At 53.7% G+C, this 23,396-nt stretch overlaps 1 protein-coding gene across 6 annotated transcripts in view; it reads left to right on the top strand.

Annotated features, from left to right (window-relative positions):
- Nucleotides 1-23,396, top strand: part of Erg (ETS transcription factor ERG) — a 155,329-nt gene that overhangs the window by 92,509 nt on the left and 39,424 nt on the right. For all 6 annotated transcript variants that reach the window (XM_040287029.2, XM_040287031.2, XM_021725295.3 and 3 more), the window contains exon 2: nt 9,848-10,065. In XM_040287029.2, coding sequence (XP_040142963.1) covers nt 9,848-10,065 — 218 coding nt within the window. The remainder of the gene's footprint in view (nt 1-9,847; nt 10,066-23,396) is intronic.

The following is a 23,396-nucleotide window of genomic DNA, read 5'->3' as shown; positions in this document are numbered from 1 at the left end:
CACGAGAGCCCCACTGGGCATGATCTATGCATGCATAGGTTGGAATTATCAGGCAGGTTTACCGTTTATAATTGAGATGCATTGGGGGTTGAGGTCAGCACACCCAGAGTCACAAAAATCAAGTGCAGCAACCCGATTATTGGTGCGTTGGAAGTGTTGGGACTGCAGGGTGCAGACTGGTGCTCACACTGCATCATGGGAGAAGAGTGAGCTGGGTGCAGAGCATTCACAAAGGTTTTGACACCCTGGCTACTTGGTCACCTTCCTGTGCAACAACTGGGTAAGATTTATGTGCTGGAAAATCTTCTGTAAAGCACTGGCTTAACTTCCTGGCCCTGGGGAGGGAGGTGCCATCATTCACGGAGACCAAGTGCCAGCTTGGCAGGAATTGGCCCCTTGGAGGGGTGAACACGGGCTCTCTCTCTCCACAGTGGGGATCAGCGTCTAAGAAAATGGGAATACCCACTTCTGCTCACGCTCTCTACACTGTGTGAGCATCATTATCTGGGGACAAGGATGAAGAGGAAGAGGGATCCCCAGAGCACTGTGTCCACAGTGTGGATTTCCTCCTCTGAGAGCCCCGGTTTCTGCGAGACTTCCTGTTAGGAGAACCAGACGTTCTTATGATTGGTGCCTTCCGCGCACAGCATAGCTACAGCATCCCCAGGCAGGAGGTTGGCTCCCAACCACATTTGGTGACAAAAACCAGCTCTCAAGTGCCGACTTCTTGCCATTAACACAAAATAAGATGTCCCCAAGGACATGGGGAATTAAAATCTGCAGACAGTGTGGGCAGAGCCTACAGTTAACTAGCCTCTAACCCCCACACACAGCAACCAAACAGTGGCACCTCTGTGCCCGAGAGATCTCCACCCATCTATGAGTCTGCTCAAAGATGTCAAAGGGGGAGTTGTAGGCTCGTGTGGCAGAAGAAGGCTAAAAAGAATAGATGTCATTCTGTGCACAAAGCAACCTTAGGAAAGGTCAGGAGACCAGACCCTCATTTACTAGCTAAGGAGGTGGAAGCCTCAGAACAGGAGGGGCACTGAGTGGCCGAGCCATGAGCTGCTGGCTCTCCAACCAGTGCCCTGTGCTCAGGCTGCTGCTGCTGGATGTCCCCCGGGCACCTGCATATTGAAGCTGGCCTGATACCCATCTTGGGGGAATGACATCAACTCTTTACAAAGTTAAGGCTGTTGTACTACCTCCTTATGGAAAATTTTGGATCAGATGTTTGAAGACCTGAGAGAGATACCTGGTGAACATTAGCTAAACGAGAGACAGAATCGTGGGTGGAAGCCAGGACATCTGCTGCTTCTCTTCTGCTTGCCAGGGTTTTCCACGGTGCCAGAATTTTCTCATGAATAAAATACTTGGAATTTTATCGAAAACAATGAATCCATGTGTCAGAGGTTCATGGATGAGACCCATTCCAGATGTGTAGCACACTGTATTTGTAGCACATGTGTGTTTTGAGAAGGCCAAGCACGGGAAAGACCAGAGGAATGCTACCCCATCCTGCCTGGCGTGCACAGGGGACCCTTCCCAGAGAGGAACGATGCACATGACAGTGTCTCTCCATGAGCCTTGGACGGATGTTCTGAGCAGACTCTGGGCCCCTCAAAACCAGAATCATCTGAATTTCCACCTGGGCTTGCAAACTCCCCAAATCAGAAAAGTAGAATGGGGCCGCCGTGAACTTCTTCATAAAGCTGCCGTAGAGACATGTCCTTCTACAAGTTTATGGAAAATCCCAAGAAGTTTAGGGGAAAGTTGATCAAGAGCATCATGGACCATCCACCCTGGAAGAGAAGACCTTCCTTCAGGACCCCGAGGAGTGTCAACAGTGTGCCATGTGCTCCTCTAGGGGAAAAGAGTGATTTCTAGGGGCACTGCTCATTCATTTACCCATTGACTTTTCTTTTTCTTTTTTTTTTTTTTTTTTGCTTTTCTGTCTTTTGGTGGCCCTGGGTTCTTTGTGGGATTGAACCCAGGGCCTTAAGAATGCAAAGCAAGCACTCTGCCGCCGAGCTACTTACCCAGCCTGGTTGGTTTTCTAGAGAACACCAGCAGCAGCTGGGGAATGCACCAGGATCCATCCCTTCCCGCACGAAGCCTCTGTTTGATTGACATCAGTATGAAATTGCAGCTGGAAACCCACAAAAGAACTGAACCAGGGGACACAACGTCTGAATCACACGGGGCCAAAGTGACATGTGTGTTCTTAACAATGAAAGATCCAACATAATCTTCCTCCCCAATCAGACAGATACACAATTTTAAAATTCAATGACTAGGAAGAATAAGCCACCATGGCGTACAGGAGACTGCATAATCCTCTGGCATCTGGCTTATTAGAATAAAATGTCTAGAAATGGAGAATCCAGCCTTGAGCCATGCGAAGACTCTGGCTCAGTCATACCAACTTCCTATGTGATAGTCATTTAAATTTAATATTAAGGCTTTCCGAGCCTTTTCCATGCAGCAGTTCATTTGGGCCATTTAACCAGCTGCTCGGGAGCTGGGCATCTGCGACCTGAGCCAGCTTCGCAGTTGAAGAAACTGTGGCGCTAGCCCAGGTGCACCAGCCTCACCTGAGGATGTTATAAAGTGGATTCTCCCCCAGCGGGGCTGCAGCCCAGAGGCCACACTTCTCACAGGCTCCCAGCAAGCTCAGGCTTGGAGCAGGAAGGGGCTCACACAGTCACAGAGGGAAAGGGTCCAGCTTGACCCAGGCCCCCGACTCCAGACCCAGGACATTTTTGTTCTGTCACGTTGTTGTTGACTACATTTGAGTGCCTCTCCATGCTTCTGCGAAGCTTTGTGATTTAAAAAAACAAAAACAAAAAGCTTTCCATCTCAAATGAGTGATTTAAAACTAGTTACAATAAAGGCTTTCGTATGAATATTCAGAGTGTGACCTGACAGCAATGATTAGAAAAACAAGTGTCAAAGTCAAGAGTACCAGCCACCCCACAGGCAGGCAGAGCTGGAGGACGGGGATGGCCTTTTGTTGCTCAGATTTAAAACATCGTAACAGGGTGCTTCTGCTCATGTTCTGCCATTTTCTTGTTCATCTCCAACGACCAAAGGAAGCCTATGGTGGGAGGGAAATGTTTCTTTGCTAGAGGAAAGAGAAGGTATTAGCATCAAACTCATTTTTTTAAGTTAAATTTATTTTAACTGATTCATAAAGACAAAGAGGTCGTGCATCTAGTGGGGTACGGCGTGACCCTCCAGGGGTGCGTGTCCACATTGTGCACTGGGCTAACTTCCTGGGTCGCCTCAGACACCATCCTTAACTGACCAGATGCCCTTGGCTGGGCTGAAAGCGCCCAGCTCATTTGCATTTTGTGTGCATTTGGAGAGCGGCGTGCACAGCCCCAAGATGGCAGAGGGGACTTATTGTGACGCTAGGCTGGTAATTCCCCAAGGTTCATTTAAATCTCGTTTCGTGATGGGGAGCATGACCATTCCCTGAAAGCTTTCTATGAAGCGCCGGTCTTTCAGAATATTTCTAGGTTTTCTGCTTTCAGAATTCGGGCCTTCTCCTCTTGCTTTTCTACCAGGGCTTTCTTACCCTTTTCTGTAGGTTTCCCACTGCAGTTCCTGGTTCAAACTTTCGGGGATTTAAATCGAAGCCCGCAGTGCAATGACGGTGGGGGGGGGGACTGCAGCAAGCCTCTAAACCCCATAATTACCCACAATTCCTCACAGAATGTGTGTCCCCGCTACTTTGGATGATGGGAATTTTGGACTCCACTTAGAGAATCATGATGGGATTCTCTATTATTTCCGGACTCAGTCCTATGATCAATATGAACATCAGCAGACGTGTGATGTCAAGAAACTGTTTTGGTTTAGAAAGACAGAGAAGCAGGACCTGCAGATGGTTGTTTCAATAAAGGTCAGGGGAGAAGTTGTGTGAGCCAGGGGCCAGTTCAGCCTGCCCAGAGCCCATTAGAGAAAACGAGCTCAGAGCAGGGAAGAGCAGCAGGAGGTGTCTGAGCTGAGGTTGTCCTGGTGCAAGCAGGAGATCAAGCCTTGCAGGACAAGAGAGGAATAGGCAAAGGTGGAAAGTGAGAATTCAAGTTCTCTGTATTATTTAGGCAACATCTGTCTTGGAGGGTGCAGATTGCCTTAAAGATAAGAAATATATGAAAGTGCTCCATTAATAAAGATAACAAGGATCATCTCCGTATCTTTATATTTGTTAATACATACCCATGAGGTATATGTGTGTATACATTTGTGTATGCATACATGTTAACAAACATGCACATAGTATGTGTGTGTGCAAGTGTGCATATGTAAGAGTGTGTGTGTGTACGTGCAAACATATCCTGAGTCTCATCCCCAGCACTGGGCTGGTATAGCGAGTTGTAAAATCATTTGATACTGAAGCGATACCACATTGGATAAATAGGCTCTTTAGATGGACTTCATTTGCCTACATACATTTTTCCTTTGAGGTTAATCCAAGACTTTTTATATTTTTGAAAGACTAAAATAGCAATGTGTTAAATTAGAAAAATGTGAACACAAAGCTGGATGCTGCATTCGATATCTGAGTTAATGCTTCCTCCTCTCAAGAATTAAGAAAAGAACGTTTAGCAGGAAGAAAACTGCCCATGCCCAGCTGGACGAGGCATCCTGGACTCACACTGCTGGACTGTGGGCGTGTGTCATAATCAGCAGACACCCTGGGCAGAGGAGGTTCACGCTGCCATATTGGGACTGGAGAAGTATGAAGGCGGTGGATTGGAATCCCCACTGGGCTGGTGCCTTTGGGCTCCTGGGCAGAGGGGCTTCTGCTTTGGTTTGTGTTGCTCTTTCCTTCTACAAATGTGATTAGGAACCAGACTTTCCAGAAGCATCTGCTGTGCTTTGCCCTGAAGAGAAACCTCAGATGGTGGGCTGAGACAGCTAATGAGTAGTTTTCCAGTCCTGTTGGGTCCACAGACATCCGTCCCAGGTCTCCGGAGTGACACGGGCTCTGGCATGCTCACAGATGGTCTCCCTACCTGCCTGTTTTCCTGTGTATCATTCATTAAGAGAGGGCAGCCATCCACCTGCTGTGAGTCCCACACGTGGCCATCTCCTTGGGCCTGAATAATTAATTTGATCAATCACAAGGCAGGTGTGTTGGTCTGAACCATTCCACAGGGATTATATGCACTCGGGGCCTGAGGCTCAGGAAATCCTGGCTTAGCAGGCTCCTTCCTGGGCTCCGGGAGATCCCCCCACTCTCCACTTAGGGCCCTGACCCTTGAATCCAGCCCAGATCCTAGGATTCTGCGCCTTGTGCCCTTTTCTCCTTCCACCTCTTCTCCACCGGCCACTCTCTTTCTAGCTGGCTGCATCTCTTACCTGAGAAAGCACATCTCCTGTGTTCACAGCCACAACCAGGCAGGGCATCGGAAGCCAGCTGCGGAGTGCTCCCTGGTCCCCCTTCCTGCTTCTGATTACCCCAGACAGTGGCTGGTGGTCAGCCGGGGAGGGGGATCCCACCCACACGGCTGTTCCACCTCCCCCCACTGTGATGCTGCTTCGCTTCCCAATCCTGCCCTCTCGTCTGTGGGCAGGGGGACGACGGCCTATTATAAGGGTTAAAAGATGACACAGGTGAGAACATAGGCCACTACTTTGCTCGCCATCAGAGAAGAAATACCGACGTCTCCACACTGTGTCGGGAGAGCAAGCACCTCTGTAAGATCAGTGTTTTAAAGCACAACCATGATCTTAAACTGCTTGTTCCACATCGTTTTTCTACTTATTATCAAATAATTAAGGCACATGAGACTTCAGGAAACGGAAGACTGACCTGGGAATCCAGTTCTCCAAGTCTCCCCCTGGCCACCTTGCTCACTTTTGAAAAGTGCGTACAGACCCCCTCCCTCGGTGGCCCTTCCTTGCCTCGCGGTGGGGAGAGCTGGTCATCTGTTAAGCTTTTCTCAGTTTCAACGCTCGGCCACTCCCAGGTTTTCAGGCGAATTTAAGCACGATGGATTCTCTGTATTAACAATGTAGTATTTTCATGGGCCTTGGGGATCACAAATTAGAAACAAATTTGGGCCGAAATGCTGATTTTTCTAACATTTTACTTGAAACCTAAGAACCTAACAAAACACTGATCCATTGCACGGGGATCTTTGAACTCCTGCTGGGAATGTCAGTGTGCACACGGACCGGACCGTGTTCCACCCGGTTTTTCTGCTTTAGTTTCTCTTTTTAATCTAAGTGTTCTGGATGCTTTGCTCTCCTTAGATTCACTTACTTGAAAGTAGACACTTCAGTCTTACGGTACGAAATACAGTCCAGCTGAATGGTGCTCACATGGTATTGAGGTCTTAGTGCTCAACTGCAGCAGTCGACGCTGGGGTTCTAACACAGCGGTGCCTTTTGTTTGGGGTCGATTCGCTTAGAATTTATGTGTTTCTCCTAAGTCCATAAAAAATGGGCTTGGGAGGCAGCCACTTGCTACACCCCACTACCCCCAACTTCCCTGGAGCTGCAGAAAGACACCTCCAGGCCCTGGTGCACACCAGGCTAAAGTTCAGGTCTTTTCATACTAACGTGGAGTCGGCATATTAGGTTATTGTGCCTCATTTCTGTCAGGTTTGGGTTGTTTTTGCCGTTCCTAAGCCCCGTGGCTGGCTGCAGGTTCTGAAAGAAGAACATTCCTGTTGACTAGGGACTGCAGACGCCCTGGGCAGGTGGGCAGGTGGTGGGCAGGTAGGCCACAGGCCAGGTGACAGAGGTAGGGAGCAGGGGCGGTCAGCCACAGCAGGGAGTCCCTGCAGGAGTTGGGAGCTCACATGTTCCTGGTTACTACCAGGCTCTGCACCCCCTTCTGGTTGTAATCCCGCTGGGCTGGAGCGGCTCCCCTTTGAAGTCCTGGAGCTGGCTGGCGGCAGGGAGTGTCCATGGGGGCTTTGGCCCTTCAGAGTTCACAGTGGATGATAAGCCTCCATCTAACCAAGTCGGGAGGAGGAACCGAGGAGCCTGTGGCTCTGCGGCGTGGTTTATTAGCGGTTAACTCTGGTGGTCATTGTTGTTGAAACAGGTTTCTGAAAACGACCCTTTCGCCTTCTCTTTGTCTCCCCCCATGAAAATGGCTGCGGTGGTGGGAGTGTGTGCATCTGTTCATTTCTTCCTTTTCTCAGGCTGCAGCTAATTCTGGGGCTGGGCGGCCTCTGTGAACTCAGAACCACTTCAGGGCTGTGCCTTTTGATTTTTTTCTTCTGTTCAGAATGTGGGCTCTCTTTTACCCTCTCTGAAATGTTCACCCTGACGTCTCCTTGAAGGTGGTACCTTTCCCCTTTGGTCAGCCAAAGCCATGGAAGGGTGGCTTTAAAGTTCTGAATTAGGTCACCTCCCTCATTTTTATGCAAAGTCAACTTTGAGAAGAATTTTAAGATTCTTCTCAAAGAAGGGAAGTTTGCCTTTTTCATTGCTAGCCCCGGTGAGGTTCTCTGCCCTCTTAATCCATCTCTATTAATTTTGATTTCTTTCTTTAGCGGGCTCTTTGCCAATGTGAGACCAGGTCCTTCCCACAAGCACACACTTAGGCTTACTTTGAATGTTTTGGTCCCCCCCTGCCCCCCAATACTGTGCTACAGTATTTGGCCAGTGACTTTGTTTAGAAGAATCTCTTACTTTATCTGGGGGATGTGCTAATATTTTAAAGTTATTGCCTGTCTTGTTGTTGTTGAAGGCCTTTTATGTTTAATTCGTAATTTAAAATTTTGCCTGACTGGTATGTGTGACCTGTTTTTGCCAACTTCTGACATAAATCACACATGCATTCATGCCTCTTGTCACCAGAGAGCCAAAGCTAACATTACATAGCGTGTCATTCCCTCCGAGCCTTGCCTGGGTCTGCCGCCCGCCGAGGAGAGGCCGCGGCCTCCGCCTTGTTTTCTGTTGGGAGTTGGTAGACCCTCTGCTCAGCGCTGCTGCGCGAAGGCAGAAGAAACTCCCATTTTGGCCTTGACTGCTCAGCAGGACCACTACGTCTGTGGTGCCGATTTGACTTTTAACCCTGCGCCTGTGAGCTTGAGCCCGGGTGTCCTGGTTCGCTCACTGTGACCAGGAGAGAGGGGGTGCAGGTGGCTCCCCGAGCGTCGAGGCTGCCCTTTGCCCCTCCACCCCCTGGCCGTGGGTCACCTGGGTCCCTGCAGCGCGTGGTGTGAGTGTGTGGTGCATTTCCCCTGCTCTGCTCTCCTCTGCCTGGTCCTGGCTCTGGCTGGCACAGCCGTCGTGGGGAGAGCGGGTCTTCCTGTTGGAACCTCGGTCTTTCTCAAGGTGTAGCGGGGCTGGGATTCCAGGGGTTCCAGTGGGGTCAGGCTGTGGCGTCCCTGCTCAGGCACTGCCCTGGGAGCCGACCCTCAAGCTCATTCCTTCTGGTTCTTCCTACTGGCTAACTCGTGGTGCCGAGGGTCGGGCCCTTGGGGAGCTGGCAGAAAGCTTGGGGCCTGGGCAGTGGAGGGCAAGGGGCAGGGCACAGGCAGGGAGGGCGGCAGCTTTGTAAACGGAATGGCTCTGAGGCCTCGGGGAGGTTCCCATCCCAGAAGGCCACGGAGGGAGGCCGCTGCTGCTGGCGGGCATCCCAGTCAGCTCAAACAGCGGGGAGGAAGCCAATTCAAACACGCTTCCCAAGCCCCCACACAGGACAAGGGCGTTCTGGGGCTGGGGGACAGACGGGGCGGATGATCACACAGCTCCCCGCTTGATCTTGGCCTGCTGATTTAAGCCCAGGTTTGGGCCTTTCTGGATCCCGGGAGAGAGAAGGTCTCCCAGTCCCCACTGCCTCCAAGGCGCCATTAAAAAATATGGCCAAGCTGACATTTGCTCCCCTTGAGCCCAGAGGGGGGTGAGGACACAGGGGACGAGGTGAAAACGAGCCCTCTCCTGAGGTTCCTTGTATGTGTTGCAGAAACCAAAACTGGATTGTCTCACCATTGCTCTGCACAGTTGCCATGCGATAGATCATTCAAGTAGTTGAAATTCCAAATCCCATTTGCCTTTGCTGATTTGGCCGTAGACTATAAACACAGCCATAGACTAACCACTTGTTTGACTCAAAACCACAGAAAAATGACCCAACCATGACGAATTTCTATTTCTTCTCATCAAATCATGCAGAAGAGCAAAGATATTAATAGAAAGTACAGAGGGGGAAAAAAAGAGCTTTTCACTGATCCAGATATTTTAACATCCTGGTATTTGGAGGCATCTGGATAATTCACAGCTTCTTTTTCTTTTCTTTCTTTCTTTTTTTTTTTTTGGTTCATTTATCATCCAGATGTTTGCCATCATAGAAGCACCACTTGGAACTCGATTCCAGCTAATAATGTAGAGTGGAAAAATCCGTACCTCTGTCTAGCTGTCCTTTGGTCTCCCGCCTCCCCTCCCTTCTTCGAAGGACTTCTTCCTCCAAATCTCTTGGGAATGGGGCAGTTTTGCCAGATGCTTAGGTGTCCGCCTTTACATTTCCTTTTTACTCTTCACGCCCGTTCTGTACCCTGTCTGTCTGAATTATAGAGTGCATTTGTCAAATCATGACACACGCACTCACTTGAATGTCTTCGAAGACCTTTGAAATTCAACTTCCTTGAGTTCAGATTAAAGTGGTCTTCTCTGCTCTGCAGCAGCTGAGCCTGGGGTGGTGGGGACCTGCTTCCCGGGCCTCTAGGCCAACCTGCAGAGTCTGGCGGGAACAAACCCAGGTGCTTTTCCTTCTGAAAGGTAGTTGTGGATACCATAAAAAGTACCTGAAACGTGGTGTCCCCGTTGAGATCTGTCCTCAGCAGTGTCCTGAATCTGTGTCTCTTTGGGCCTCCAGGAAGCATTGTCCGTCGTGAGCGAGGACCAGTCGCTATTTGAGTGTGCCTACGGAACGCCACACCTGGCCAAGACGGAGATGACCGCGTCCTCCTCCAGTGACTATGGCCAGACATCCAAGATGAGCCCGCGTGTCCCTCAGCAGGACTGGCTGTCTCAACCCCCGGCCAGGGTCACCATCAAGATGGAATGCAACCCCAGCCAGGTGAACGGCTCCAGGTAAGGAGTGAGCTGGCCCGTCCTCCCGACCTCCTCTCCCCAGCCCTGTCCCGCTTCTACACAGACTGCTGAGATGGGGAGGCCACTGGACGGTAACACTGGGTGACGTGGAGAAAATGTGCTCTGCAGTGGTTCGTGTTGGGGGTAGAGGCTGTAAAACCAAAAACTCCCTTTGAACATGGGGTATTCGGTTCTCCTTCCCAGGCATGAGGGCTCTCGGGGTGGGGGGGCAGGGGGGGGCCATGTCCACATGTGGCAAAATTGATTTCTGAGGTTTCATCACTTGGAAAACAATGTCGTCTTGCGCTTTGATGGAGGGACAGTGTCAGCTAGTGGCCAGGCTGTGTCCAAGCCACCTGACTGAGCTGATGAGTCTACTCGGCCAGCCCTGACCCTCTCCACCCTTCCCCGCGGCTTCCCCCTCCCCATGCAGGCTGGTTTTTCCTCTTTTTAACTCACACTTAACGCCAGGCTCCCATAATTGTTTCCTGAGTTCGCCATGAACACGTAGCTGTCACTGAGACTGTGTTATCTGGTGCACACCTGCCCCAGCACGCGAAAGCATCTCTTTGGATGTACATTTGAAAAGCCCAATTAGCTCTCATTACAATATGCTTTCCCAGACTCGTTCAGGGAAAAGAATATGAAATCTCAAAACAAAGAAAGGTGATTTCCGTTAACAGTCACCTCATCTACCCTTCTCCGTAGCATCCTAAGAATGGTTCCCACTGTCTAGCGCTTTGCTGTGCGAAGGTACTTTTATAGCCAGCAGCCTAGCAGTCCCTGAGCAGCCCCATGAGGAATGCTTTCCCCCAGCTGGTGGCTGAGGACACGGATGATAACCAGAAGTACCATTTAAAGGGGCTCAGAATTTGGGCTGAAGCAGGGTGTTGAGTGCCCACCGCTGTAGCAAGTCCTCTTTGTTACTTTGCGTATGTCTTAGTGTTCAGTGTGTGTAGTGCCAGGCTTTCCAGGCCCTGGAGACCTTGGCATTGACCGCTGGTGCAGGGTCAGCCATACCAGGTCATAGTGCCCCACGGGGAATGTCAGCCCAGGGCTGAAGGCTCCACATGGGGAGGCAGGAGGTGCCTGCACGGCCTGGGCTCCCAGAAGTCTGCTGTGTGCTTGGCACTTCCTGAAGGTGGGAGTGACTTAAGTGACGGATGTGACAGGCCCTGCAGGTGGAACGGAGGTGGGCTCCTCCCGGGTCCCCAGGAGGGATGAGTCCCAGCATTTCTAAAGGGCCTTGGCAGAAAGGGCAGGCGGAGGTCCAGGACACCAGAGTCCTGGGAAGTTAGTAACTTTGAGCAAATGTTTTTGTGCTAAATTCTATAGACTAGAGACTGTTTCTTCTGATCGTTAACATTATACTTTCTGAGTCTTAAAAGAATTCAGTGCAGTCAAGTTCTACAGAAAGCAGAAATGTTTATACAGAAGAAAGGGGGGATGGGACTAAGATGACGACAGAGCCGAGTCCCTTTTGGAAGGAGTCCTACAGTCCCGTCCCCACGTGCTCATGTTGGGAACACCAAGAACAAGATATGGCCCTAAGGCTTTTCCTCCTCGGAGGCTGATGTCCACCTGTGGGGAGTGCACCTGTGTGGGTGTGCATGGAGAGGGTGGGTGGCGACGGAGAGGGAGAGGACCTGGCAGTGAGCATGGCCGTGCCTTGGCCTGCTGTTTAGACTGTGGCCTGGGCCCACGTGTCGGAAGGCCAGTCTGCACAGGGCCTGCCTCCAGGAGCAGAAGGAGCAGGAAGGCGAGGACAGTGTCTCAGAAACAAGGATTCCTCTGCTCTCTTGTGCTACCCCTGGGTTGATCAAACAGCATAAGACAAGCATGCTGTGTGCCGGGGAAGTCCAAGCACGGAGCTCCTGGACATTGCCGGTGAGTCCCAGGGCTGGTGGCTGAGGTCCACTCGTCGTCCTGGTCTGGCCTGGGCAACCTGTCTGGCCTGTGCAGTGACCCCAGGGCCTAGGCACAGGTAACTTGACCCCGCCCAAGAAACACATTGGGGCAGCTCACAGCCCCTCACCCTGCAACTAGGGAAGCTCCCGGATGTACCTTCGCTCAGGAGGGAGACGAGACGGGTCTCTTCTGGGGACAGGAAGTCGTGTTCTGGGGCCTACTCTCCCTGCAGGAGCCCGCACCTTTCAGCTCTTCCTCTCAGCCCTGGAGCTGCAGCTTGGCTCGTACTCTCACGGTAGATGTTCAAGCACGGCTCAGCCTTGAAGAGGCTGGTGATGTGGTTGGGCAGGTGGGTGCCCAGTGAGCACGGCCACAGCCTCCTGCTCCTGTTCCTGGCCTGTTGGGGCGCCAGCCTGGCAGGCGCTGTCCGTGGAGAAAGCTCCCTCCACCTGGATTGAGGTCCATGTGCCTCCCCATCGGAAAGACTCAGCCAGACAGGACGAAGGGAGGCTGCGAGCTTCCCCCTCCCCGAGCCTCGTACGCCCATGACACCCAGTGACGGTGCCCATGTCAGCCAGGCACCCAGTGGCGGCATGCCCCACCCAGGAACGTTCTGGGGATGCAGTGTGGGCAGGTGTCGGTCCTCTCTGCACAAGAGACAGGCTCAGTGCTCAGGACTGACTTTGCAGAGCCCCGTGTCCTGTGGACTTGTGGAGCTGGTGGAGTCTGACCCAGCGCGTCCGTTGGGTCCAGGGAAACAGCACCTATGGGAGCTTTGAATATTGTAAGAGCTTTATTTTAAGGAATTGGCTCATGCAGCGGCAGGGCTGGCAAGTCTGAAGTCAGCACACAGACTAGAAGCTTCAGCAGGATTCCTGCATCACAGTCTTGAGGCAGAATTGCTTTTCTGGGAAACCTCAGGTTTGTCTCTGTGGGCCTTCAACTGATTATGAGGCCAACCCACACTATTCAAGGTAATTTTTCTGTTAACTGATAGTAGATGTTAGCCACCTGTACCAAATGTCTTCGTACCTAGATTAGCATTTGATTGAGTCCCTGTGTGCTATAGCATGATCACATTGTCACAAGAAGCCAACCACCGTGCCTGATTCTGTCCAGGTGACTGTGCTACTCAGTGATGGGACCATTCTATTTTCAGATCTAAAACAGCAAGCCCTGAGGTGGCCAGTTCTCTGACATTGAGACACTCCCCCTGGCTGGACAGGATGTGGTTGGGGGGTCAGGATCAGATTGATGGTTCACCAGGGGCCTCTGGGCTCTGAGACTCACAGAGCACCGGGAGGTCTGTGGGCAGTTGGTCTCTCTGAATCTGCTGCCCAGGGAGCGTCAGGAAGGAAAAGCACACAGCTCATCAATGCAGCCCAGACTCACGTTGCCTGGAGGGTCAGAAGTGACCCAGGGGTCGGGGACTCACCTGGATCACACCCCAGGCCTGTGCGGACAGGTCTAGTTTCATGGAAAGAACATGGCCGTCAATCCTCTGCTTTCTCCCGGAGACCCTGGATGGACATCAGGGCTGTACCAGCCTCGTCTGTGGTGCCAGGGCTGGAGGTGGGGTCCTGAGATGTCCGTCAGCCACCGAGGGGCTTCCTGCCGGGATGCCTGGGGCAGCATGGCTCCCACATGAGCGGCACCAACAGGGGTGCAGCTCCGGCACGCGCCACCTTCTGCGTCCTTCAGCTGTGCCAAGGGGCCGGCCTGTCTCCTTGTCCTTCCAGCGGCTACTTCTAATTGCCCCTGCTCTGAGCTTCTGTGTAACGGGCTTTCCTGTAGCAGTGGGCCTCTTGGAGCCAAGTGCAAGGGGAATCGGGTTATCCCAGCTGGCTGCTGCTGGGACACGAGTGTAGTGACCTGCGTGTGCGTCACTCTTCTTTTGTGAAGGCCTCCACGGGAGGAGTGCCCTCTCTGTAGCTCCTGTCTGGCCAGAGCAGGACCCACCTGCTTTTGTCTAGGGTCTTAGGGCACGGCCCTCTGTCTGTCCCCATCCGTGCATCCCCCACGGAGGAAAAGGCCAAGTGCTTTGGGAGGAAGGAAGGGATCAGTTTGTAACCAAGAGGCAGAATGCTACAAACCTCAGCCCTATGTGCTTACAAGCTCCTGAAGTGAAATACCAATGGTGGAGTGAGATCTTTCGCCATTGTAATAGAATTTCTGTAAAAAATAATAAAAGAGAAACTGGAGAGAAAGGAACCATGCTTTGTGAGCCACAGGGAAGCCACTGTGGGTCTGGCTTGGCCACCACGGGATTGCACGGCAGGATTCCTGCAGGCGTGGACCTGATTGCAAGTCGTGCAGACACAGGATACATTTGGCAGTTTCAGGGGTCCCTGTCTGTCCCTTCCCTTACTCCAGCCTCATTTAAAAGAAGCCCCAGAGTTCACACAGTGGGAAACTGGGCATGTGCAGCCGAACTCAGAGCAGCTGTCTTTCCGGCACGGTACACAGTGTCCTGCAGGGAACCCGGGAGGCTCGGCCTCCACCAAGTCCCTGCTGCTGCCTTAGTTTGCTGTGAGGTTCCGAAGGTTCAAGCTACTGCAGGCTGGCGAGACAGGCCAGGAGGCAGCACACTCCCAGATGAGGTTCACGCCAAAGCTGCCTTCCCATTACAGGCGGGCGCAACTGCAGGCCAGGCTGCCTTCCTCTGAGCCTCCCTGGCCCCGCCTGCCCACCACGGGTGGCCTCCATCTTTGCCTGCATCTCTTCATGGTGATGTCAATACCCTGCAGCCCACCCTGAGGCTCCCAACAGTCAGAACTTAATGAATCAGTTCTCCACGCTGCGTGTCCTACCCCCTTTCCAGTCTCCAGAATACCCAGAGCCAGTCAGCATTTGATTCTGTTGGGTGAGGATTTGCTTGGTTGAATGATTCCCAAAGTGGGGTTCCAGAAGCACATCCGGGAGCTTGTTCCTGGTGCAGACTCTCAGACCCCACCCCAGACCTTCCGGATCTGAAGGGACCTGGGGTGGGGCCCAGAAGGCTGTGTTTTAATGAGCTCTCCAGGGGAATCAGATGCACAGATCGGGGAAGCTCCGCTCTGCTACAGGATCCAGGAAGAGGAACGAGAGGGTGCCCTGAGTGGGGCCGGCTGCCTGTGGAGGGAGTGGACTGGGGGCCGCAGCAGGCAGGGCAGGTTCATTCCCAGGACAGTGTCTGCCCAAGTGAGGAGCACCTCCGACCCTCTCCACAGGGCACTCGGCCAGCTGAGCAGGGCAGAGTGAGGTTACTTGGGCACTGTCCCCCATGCCATCTGAGCAGGGCAGAGTGAGGTTACTTGGGCACTGTCCCCCATGCCATCTGAGCAGAGAACCCTGTGTGACCGCCGAACTCCAGCCTAGGATCAGGTAACAAGGTGCTTGGGAGGTGTTACCTTAAAAGTGTGCCGTCTGGTCTGTAATGTGACAGGGATGATGGGAAGGGGTTACCTGATTGGTCCATCTTGGCCTCAGACACAGGATTATGCACAGAGTCATTCATTCATCCAACATTCATTGAGCACCTACTCTGTTCAGCCACTGTTCTAGGGATGTAGCCATAAAATGTACAAAAAAAATCCCGACTTGCTAAGTTCTGTGGGGAAGAATGCCTTTCAAAACTTATTAAACTATACAGCAGGTGAGGAGAAAAGTGAGGCAGGCCACTCCAGGGGGCCACCCTGATAAAGTGACAATCCGTTAGTCCTAAAGGCTGAGGGAGAAGCCTCATGATTGAGCAACAGAAGAATATTCCAGGCTAAGGGAATGCTCAGCTAAAGGCCCTGTGGCCACCCTGAAGTGTTCGAGGGCAAGCAGGTATAGATGCAGGTGTAGATGGTGGCATTTAGTGACCAAGGGCCAGAGCCATAGGACATGAATTTATAGAGACCACAGGGCCCTGAGGGGCTTTGCCTCTCCCACTGACAAGCCTGGAAACTATTGTGCCGGGGGAGCCCCGGGGGTGGAGGGCTTCAAGCAAAGGAGGGATGTGATGTCACTCAGATTCAGTGGGGTGTCCTGGCTCTATGTCGATGCCGAGGCGGGGGCGTGGGGTCTCCACAGAGTGGCAGTGAGGAGGGCTGGGGGAGGTGATGTATCTGCGTGTGATTTGAACCAGTTCAGAGCCCAGGTGCTCTGCTGCTGAGCTGGACCAGGGTCTGGGGAAGACAGGAGGCTAGGGAGGGCTGGAGGCTTGAGAGGTGTACCCCAGACAAGCTGTGGAAGGACCAGACCCCCCTTCAGCAGCAGCCCAGAAACTGGGGGCTCCGCTGGCTCTCGTGAACACCAGGTGGAGGGGGGTGCTCCTGCCTCCGTGCTTGAGCTGAGTGGGTCTCAGCAAGGGGAACCGTGCATCTCAGCAGGGGCATCTTGCCCCAGGTGGCATTTGGCCATGTCCACAGACATTTTTGAGTAGCATGGGGACACTACTGGCACCCAGGGGATGGAGGCCAGGAGACTGTTGACATCCTGCAGCGCACCAGGTAGCCTTCCCCTTCCAAGACCATCACCTGCCCCGGGGCCAGTGGCCTGGGAGCCTGGACACCTGTGCACACTGACCTCCTCTGGGTGGTGTGGACAAGCCTGGCCTTGCTGCTGTGGTGAGAGGCCAGGAGAAGCCCGTGGTCCATCCCAGGCAAACAGATCCCCTGAGGTCCTGAGATGGGCCCAAGAAGAGACGCTCAGGGCCCGGCCACAGCAGGGCCGAGGGCTGATGGGCTCCACGGGCAGGAGAGGTGGCCTCAGAGAGTCACTGTCAGTCACACTTCTACCGCCTGCTGTGACGTCATCCCACCGCCTCATCCCATCTAGGAATGGCGGTGTTGGGATGCGGCCTGGTTTCCATCAAAGACCGCGGAGCTTCCGGGGGCTGTTGTGCCTGGCTCAAGTCCCTCTGCCGCAGGTTGTCGCAGGCCGCCGCAGGCCGCCGCAGGCCTGTGCTCCTGGCTGCCTGGAGCATCCTCGTTCAGCAGGGCATCTTCTGTGCTGGCAGGGACTCCAGATGGGGGACAAGGAGTGAGCACTGCATTCTGACTGTGAATTTTCTGATTTCTGATTTATTTATTAATGTTGTTGAAATTTACGTTGTGGATTTTTAGAGCGTTGACTTTCGGCTTGCTGTTCTTGGCCACAGCACGTCGCCTGCCCGTGTCCACCTTTATGTCCACTTCACAGGGTTCTCCAAGGGACCCACAGTCTTGACACTTGAGTGGCCTTCAGGAATGCACATTGGGCTGATGACCGTTGACGCGCCACCTGTCTCGGTGTTGGAAATGGCGCTTCACCCGCCCACTGCATCTAGTACCATCCGTGGCAGGGCTCTGCCTCTGGTCACACTTCCATTGACGGGCACCTGGGCGTTTGGGGCCTGGTCTGCTGCCTGCTGGCTTTGGCCCCCTGGGCTGGGCAGGGAGGCTGCTTTCTGGCTTCTCTATGGAGCTTTGTGCGTTATTTTGAGCCGGTGGAACTCACAGCTCTAATTGCCTTTGCTCCTTCTGCCTCCGGGCTCTGGCTTGGATCCCCATAAAAGATGCCTCCTAATTAGGCTGGGCCACCCTCCGAGCTGTGGGCAGCGCAGCGTTGGAGACTTTCAAACCAGGTACAGTCACAGCAAGTGCCTTGGAGGACACAGACTGCTGTGACGAAAACACCCCATACCGGGGGGCTCAGAAGAAACAGAAACGTGTCTCCCCTGGTTCCGGGGGCTGCGAAGCCCAGGGCACAGACAAATTGGTGTCTGGTGAGGACCTGCCCCCTGCTTCCTGGAGGGCGGCTTCTGGCTGCATCCTCACATGACAGGAGGGACACTGGACTCTTCCTGGGCCAAGGCACTGGTCCACTCTCATGACCCCGCCACCCGAGGGCGCCTCCTGGTGCCTGCAGTGTGGACACACATCTTGGTCAGTTAGTAGTGGCTTGGCCTCCTCGTAAAGGGCCTCAAGTCCACCAGAGGTCCACCCCTGCAGAAGGGGACATGGCTTGAGAGAGGGGAGGTTTGGGACTTGGGAAGGACTGCCACCCCGTCTGGAGGAGACGTGTCCAGTGCCTTCCTCAGCGCCACCCTCTCTGATCTCCAGGAGGCCAAGGGCACTGTCTTGTGGACAAGGGGAACACACCGGGTAGATGGAAGGAAACCCCTGGATCAGGGTGGGTGCTGTCCGTGGCTCAGGGGGACTGCTTTGGCGTTTTCTGTAGCCAGAGTTTGCACAGCCTGTTCCTAAAACAAAACCCGAAGCTCCCTCGTGGCCTATAGAGGCCTGGTTACAGGACATTCTGTTTCCAAACACTGAGCCCCCAAAGGGTGTGCTTCCCCCCAGATTTCACCAACTCAATGTGGCATGGTTGCCGATTTCCATTTCTAGCTGTTAAGAGAAATAAACACTCAAATAATGAAACTCTCTCAGGGAGACCTCAAGCCCCTTCCAGAGACAAAGGACCGACTGTTGGTGAGCAGGAGAGGGGGAGGGTTTGATTAATTTTGTCTTCAACTGCTTTGGAGAAGGGGGAAGGAGCAGGACTGTTGGGGAGAGGCAGGGATTCCAGGTGTGGAGAACGTTCAGAGAAGGCAAAAATAACACGCAGCGGTGAAGACGAGCATCTAGGGTTCCGCTGGTGCCGAGTTGTGCATGAATCACGGCCCGGCCCCACCCGCCGCTCGGGGCTTGGGGTCTGAAGCAGCTTTTCCACTGCCTCAGATTCCGAAATAAAACAGGCCCACAAATCACCCCGGAGCTTGCAGACAATCCCCTCCTTGTCTGGCCTCCAAAATACCTCTTGTGGCGACGGCCTCTCATCCACACTCTGCTGGGCTGATGAGGACCAAGCCCGGCCTCGGGGTCCTGGTGAAGAGAGCCCCCTGCAGAGGGAGGCTTTGGATCGGGTCTGCGCCAGGCCTGGGTGTCCGTCTCCGCCAGCCTCCTGCCGTGCTCTCCAGCAAGTGACCCCAGCCTCTTTGGGTGAAGCTGCCAAAGACGCCTTTACCTGTCCCCCACGCAGTTCCACACAGACGCCTTCTTACCATCAGATAACCCAAGACCCCAAGGAGGGCATGTGGCGTTCCACCAACCAGTCACAGGCTGGGAGGGATGATGGTGAGTCAGCAGCTTCCCTACCTGAGCTCGCAGTAGGAGCCAGGTGCCAGGGAGACACGCACCTGCACACACATGTACACATGCGCACACACGTGCACACATCACATACACACATGCACATACACACACGTGTGCACACAGGCGTGTGTACCGCCCCCCACAGATACACATGTGTGGTGTGCTGCTGAGCTGGCTGGCACAGAGCCTCAGTTGGCGAAGGCTGTCACCCCCAGGGATGTCCTCACACACCCTCCCAGAGTCGCTCAGTCCTCCCCATGAAAGAGGAAGGTGGCCTCGGAGGAGAGCCATGGGCAACCACGATCAACCGTGACTTCCTGAATCCAAGATGAGGGTCACACCGTGGAGCTCAGTGTTGGCTGCAGAGATTCAGTCGCAAGCTGATGGTTCACTGTCCCTCTCAAAGATGTCAACTGGGCACGTGCCCTCAGCGACAGGGGCTCTGGGGATGAGCGAAAGTCAGGGTCCAGATGGGAGCGTGGCAGGAGTGATGTGCAACGTGGTCTCCCAGAGCTCCGTGTGTGGCTTCAAAGTGACACCTGGACATGGGACCAGGAGAACAGGGGCCCTGGTGCTCCTCCAGCAGCCGGGCAGCTGGTGTCGAGGGCTCCAGGCGCCCTGTTGAGTCCCGGATGAGCTGGGGAGCCAGGGCCGGTCCCTCGGGACAGCTGGAGATGTTGACTTATCCTGGGGTGCCATGGGCCAAGGAAGGGCTTAGCTGGGACCTGGCCAGCTTGGGGTCGTCCCTGGGGAGGAGAGACCTGGGGCAGGGAAGAGGACACCCCACAAGTGGAGCTCGGGATCCAGCAGAGAGACTGTGGGTGCACAGGGCATCGAGGGTGGAGAGGACGGACCTGGAAGAACAGGCAAGTTTGGACAGAGTGGGCAGTCCGGCCTCTGCCCACGGGAAGAGGAGGTGTCGGTTCCCGGAGTCCGTTCTGACCCACGGCCCAGTGCCTCCGCTGACTGTCCGGAGGGAGGGTGAATCACAGATTCCGTGTGGCTGCTGGTTAGCTCCGGGCTGGACGCTGGGTCACCCGCGGACAGCGAGGTCCACTCACCGTCACAGGGCCGTGGAGACGCAGCATGGGCCCGAGGCTCCCTGTGGGCCATTTCTATGGCTTTTCCGTGACAGAGTCTGCCCCACCACGGGGAGACTGATGTGAGAAGGCTAATGTCAGATGCCCAGTTTCGTTGGCTTCAGAGCCCTCGCGTTATACTCCATGTGTTTTGTGGCTCATGAGCTCTCTCGGAGGGATTCTGCACGGCCAGGGCCACAGGAGGCTCCATCTTGGCCTGTGCCCACCCCATCTTGAGCAGCGGAGGCTCTGCTCCTCCGGCCCTCTGGCCTCCCCTGGTCCTCGGCCCTCCTCCTTGGGCCCACCGTCTGAGTTAGATTCGTGCCAGCTCTGCTGTCTTGGCAGCGGGCCTTCCAGTCTGACTTCCTTCCACACTAGGAAGGCTCATCCATCATCTACCTAGAACACGAACCACGCTGAGCCCCTCCGTAAAGTTCTGGGGAGGGACACATGACACTTCACTGCAGATTGAGATGGATGACTTTTTTGGTGGCCAAGCATTGAAACTCGTCTGTATGTTTGAATAAACACGGCCATCTTCGGCGCCAGCTAGGACCCTGCCTTGCCCCCGTGGCTGCCCACACCCTGTCCCCATTGGTAACACTCCTCCGTGACTGTCCCAGGGCCACTCTGAGGATATTGTTTTCACCTACTGAACTGAGTCTTCTGAGGGTCCGCCAGTTGTCTCGTGTGTGTGAAAGGGATTCCTCGGGGACTGACTGCGTGAGCTCCTATTGTGTGGGAGGCAAGAACTGGGACTCAGGACCTCAACTGTCCAGGTTCAAATCCCAGTTCTGCCACCAGCTGTGCAGACGTGGGCAAGCTATCCAACCTGTCTGTGCTTCGTCTGTAAAATTCCTGCTGCACTGATCCAGTTGTGTGCTGTTTAACGACAGGGTGCATTCTGAGAAATGTGGGCTTGGGTGATTTCATCATACGTGTATTTATACAGAGTAAGTTAACCATCCTGTCACTGGGCAGTATAATCCAAGAGGTCCACCTTGTGTGTGGTCTGTGCTTGTGTGTCCTTCTGCAGACATGACTTCAAGGAGTTGTGAGGTGAATTAATAATGACAGCTGGCACACAGCACCTGCAATGTGCCAGGCCCTGTTTAGAAGCTCTGCCCGTGTAGTTAATGTCAACCTGTGGAGACAGTTTGGAGCCATCTCTAGCTCCAGTAAACTCGTGCTCAATGCACCAAATCAGTTCTGTAAAGATTTGTTTGCTAATAATGTGCCAGAGGCTCAGGAACATAAGTTTTGACCTATTTAATGTTAACAGATTTCTATTTTGGATCTACAAACTGGGGGACTGTAGAAACTTGAGGAATGTATAAAATCGTACCTCTCCCCGAGGTGTTTTCAATAGTTTTTAAATTGCTCACTGACTTGACACCTTTCTGGTCTCTGGCTGCCCGTCATCTCCAGAACCAGTGCTGAGCACAGGCAGCCTGGAAGGCGAGCCGCACGCCGTCTGGATTCCTGCAGCGGAAGCAGCAGAGCTGTGCTCAGAGCACCGCTGTCACCAGCCTCCGCTGGCATGGGGGGACGGTTCTTGGGTCAGTTAGGAGATGCTGCAAAGGCTGTAGCACCCGGCCACCCAGTTCTACCAATGAGATGCTGTGAGAGACTGCTCCCACGTCTCAGCCCAGCGAACGCCTTGCTCCTGCTGAACATCTCGTTGGTGTGTCCCGTGGACCCCTTGAGCCTTGAGGTCAGACCTCTTGCCCGTGGCGTTGGCGGGTAGAAAGCTCAGGGGTCAGCCGGAGTCCGGCCTCCAGAGCGGCCAGTGGCCTCGGACGGCTCCTGTCTCCTGATGACTTTTCTTCTCTTGTGTTTCATGACTGGGGTTCTCTCCCTTGGTCACCTTCTGTCTCAGATGCATTTCTGTGGCCCACTTGAAACCTCAGAGCGTGTGAGGATGAGCAGGAGAGTGACATGTATCCAGAACACTGCACGCACACAGCAGCACTTCAGAGCTGCACAGGAAACCCCGCGTCCCTGCTCCAGAGAGCCATCGGACGCCCAACCCCGGTCTGTCCACCGAGCTCTGGGCCTTGTTTCTCCCAGGCTCTGGATTCCGACAAGCAGCTGTTGTTGTTGGTTTGTTTGTTTGTTTTGGTACCGGCATTGAACCCAGGAGACCTCTCCAATTAAAAAGGCCTCAGATTCGGTTTGGACCTATGGGGCTTGGCCTTGTCTGCCTTCTCAATTGAAATTCAGCTGATTTACGGTTTCCCTGGTGTGCTTCGCCATGTTCTTTCACCCTGGATTTGGAATACTAGTGTTTCAAGACTTCAGTGCTCACCGTCTCAGATCCTCAGTCCTCCAGCCGCCACGCAGGAGCGATTATGTGCTTGAGGCTCAGCAGGCCCCTTTAGTTGGCCATGTCTGCAGTGACCAGAAGAGGGGCACCGCTCTCCCCCGGCTTCCTCCTGAAGGTCCCGCGTCTCCCTACACCGTTTCTCTATTTCCTGGGGGGATGACAGTTGTGTCAAAGGCCATGGGACTGCTGCAGGGTCTGGCCTCCTCCAAGTGCATCTCTGGAGGATGGTCAGGTACTTGGGCGGCTCCTTGACACCCTCCTTGGCCATGTCTAATTCCACCTCAGAATCCTTCGTTCTGAGACAGTTGTCCCCTTTTGGCCTGACCCCACCATACGTGGAGCTTCTCCTCATGTTCCTCTTCCCTCTCGTTGGCCCTACGTATCATATGCGCTTGTCCAGACCAGTGTTTGGAAACAGGACCCAGACCTACGAATGTGAATTTGAGCGTGTGGTTAAGGTGCGATGTTTTTTGGACATCCTTAAAGGAAAGTGTCTTTGAGGGCAGTATCTTGAACTGTGCTTATCTGCAATAAGGAAGTGTATCCCCCAAATGATAAGATCCATTTCATATCACCGAGTGATCATCCTCTGGACAATCGTGTAATGCACAACCTTAGAATTGGCACGGGGACTGCTGCGACACACATAGGCACATGCCAAGAACACAGCGTTTGAAGGGGTGCTCTTTGCTAGCGCATGTTGAAAGTGGTGTATGGAACACCCCAATCCTCTCGTGGTGGGGCCTCTGGGTAGGCCGTCATGGTGCAGGTGGCCCTGGGGGTGGGGGAGTTCCTCCTGGTGACAGGCACTGCTAGAAGACACAGTGAAGGTGTGGCCGCTGGGCAGCGAGCAGGGGCAGGCTTCCAGAGTGCAGGTGTGCGGATGCACTCAGAGCGCGACTTCCAGATGGATGCACT

Source organism: Ictidomys tridecemlineatus, chromosome 3, assembly GCF_052094955.1.
Source record: "Ictidomys tridecemlineatus isolate mIctTri1 chromosome 3, mIctTri1.hap1, whole genome shotgun sequence".
NCBI classification, from domain to species: Eukaryota; Metazoa; Chordata; class Mammalia; order Rodentia; family Sciuridae; genus Ictidomys; species Ictidomys tridecemlineatus.
Note: the sequence above shows the minus strand (reverse complement) of the source record. Positions and strands in the feature narration are given on the sequence as shown.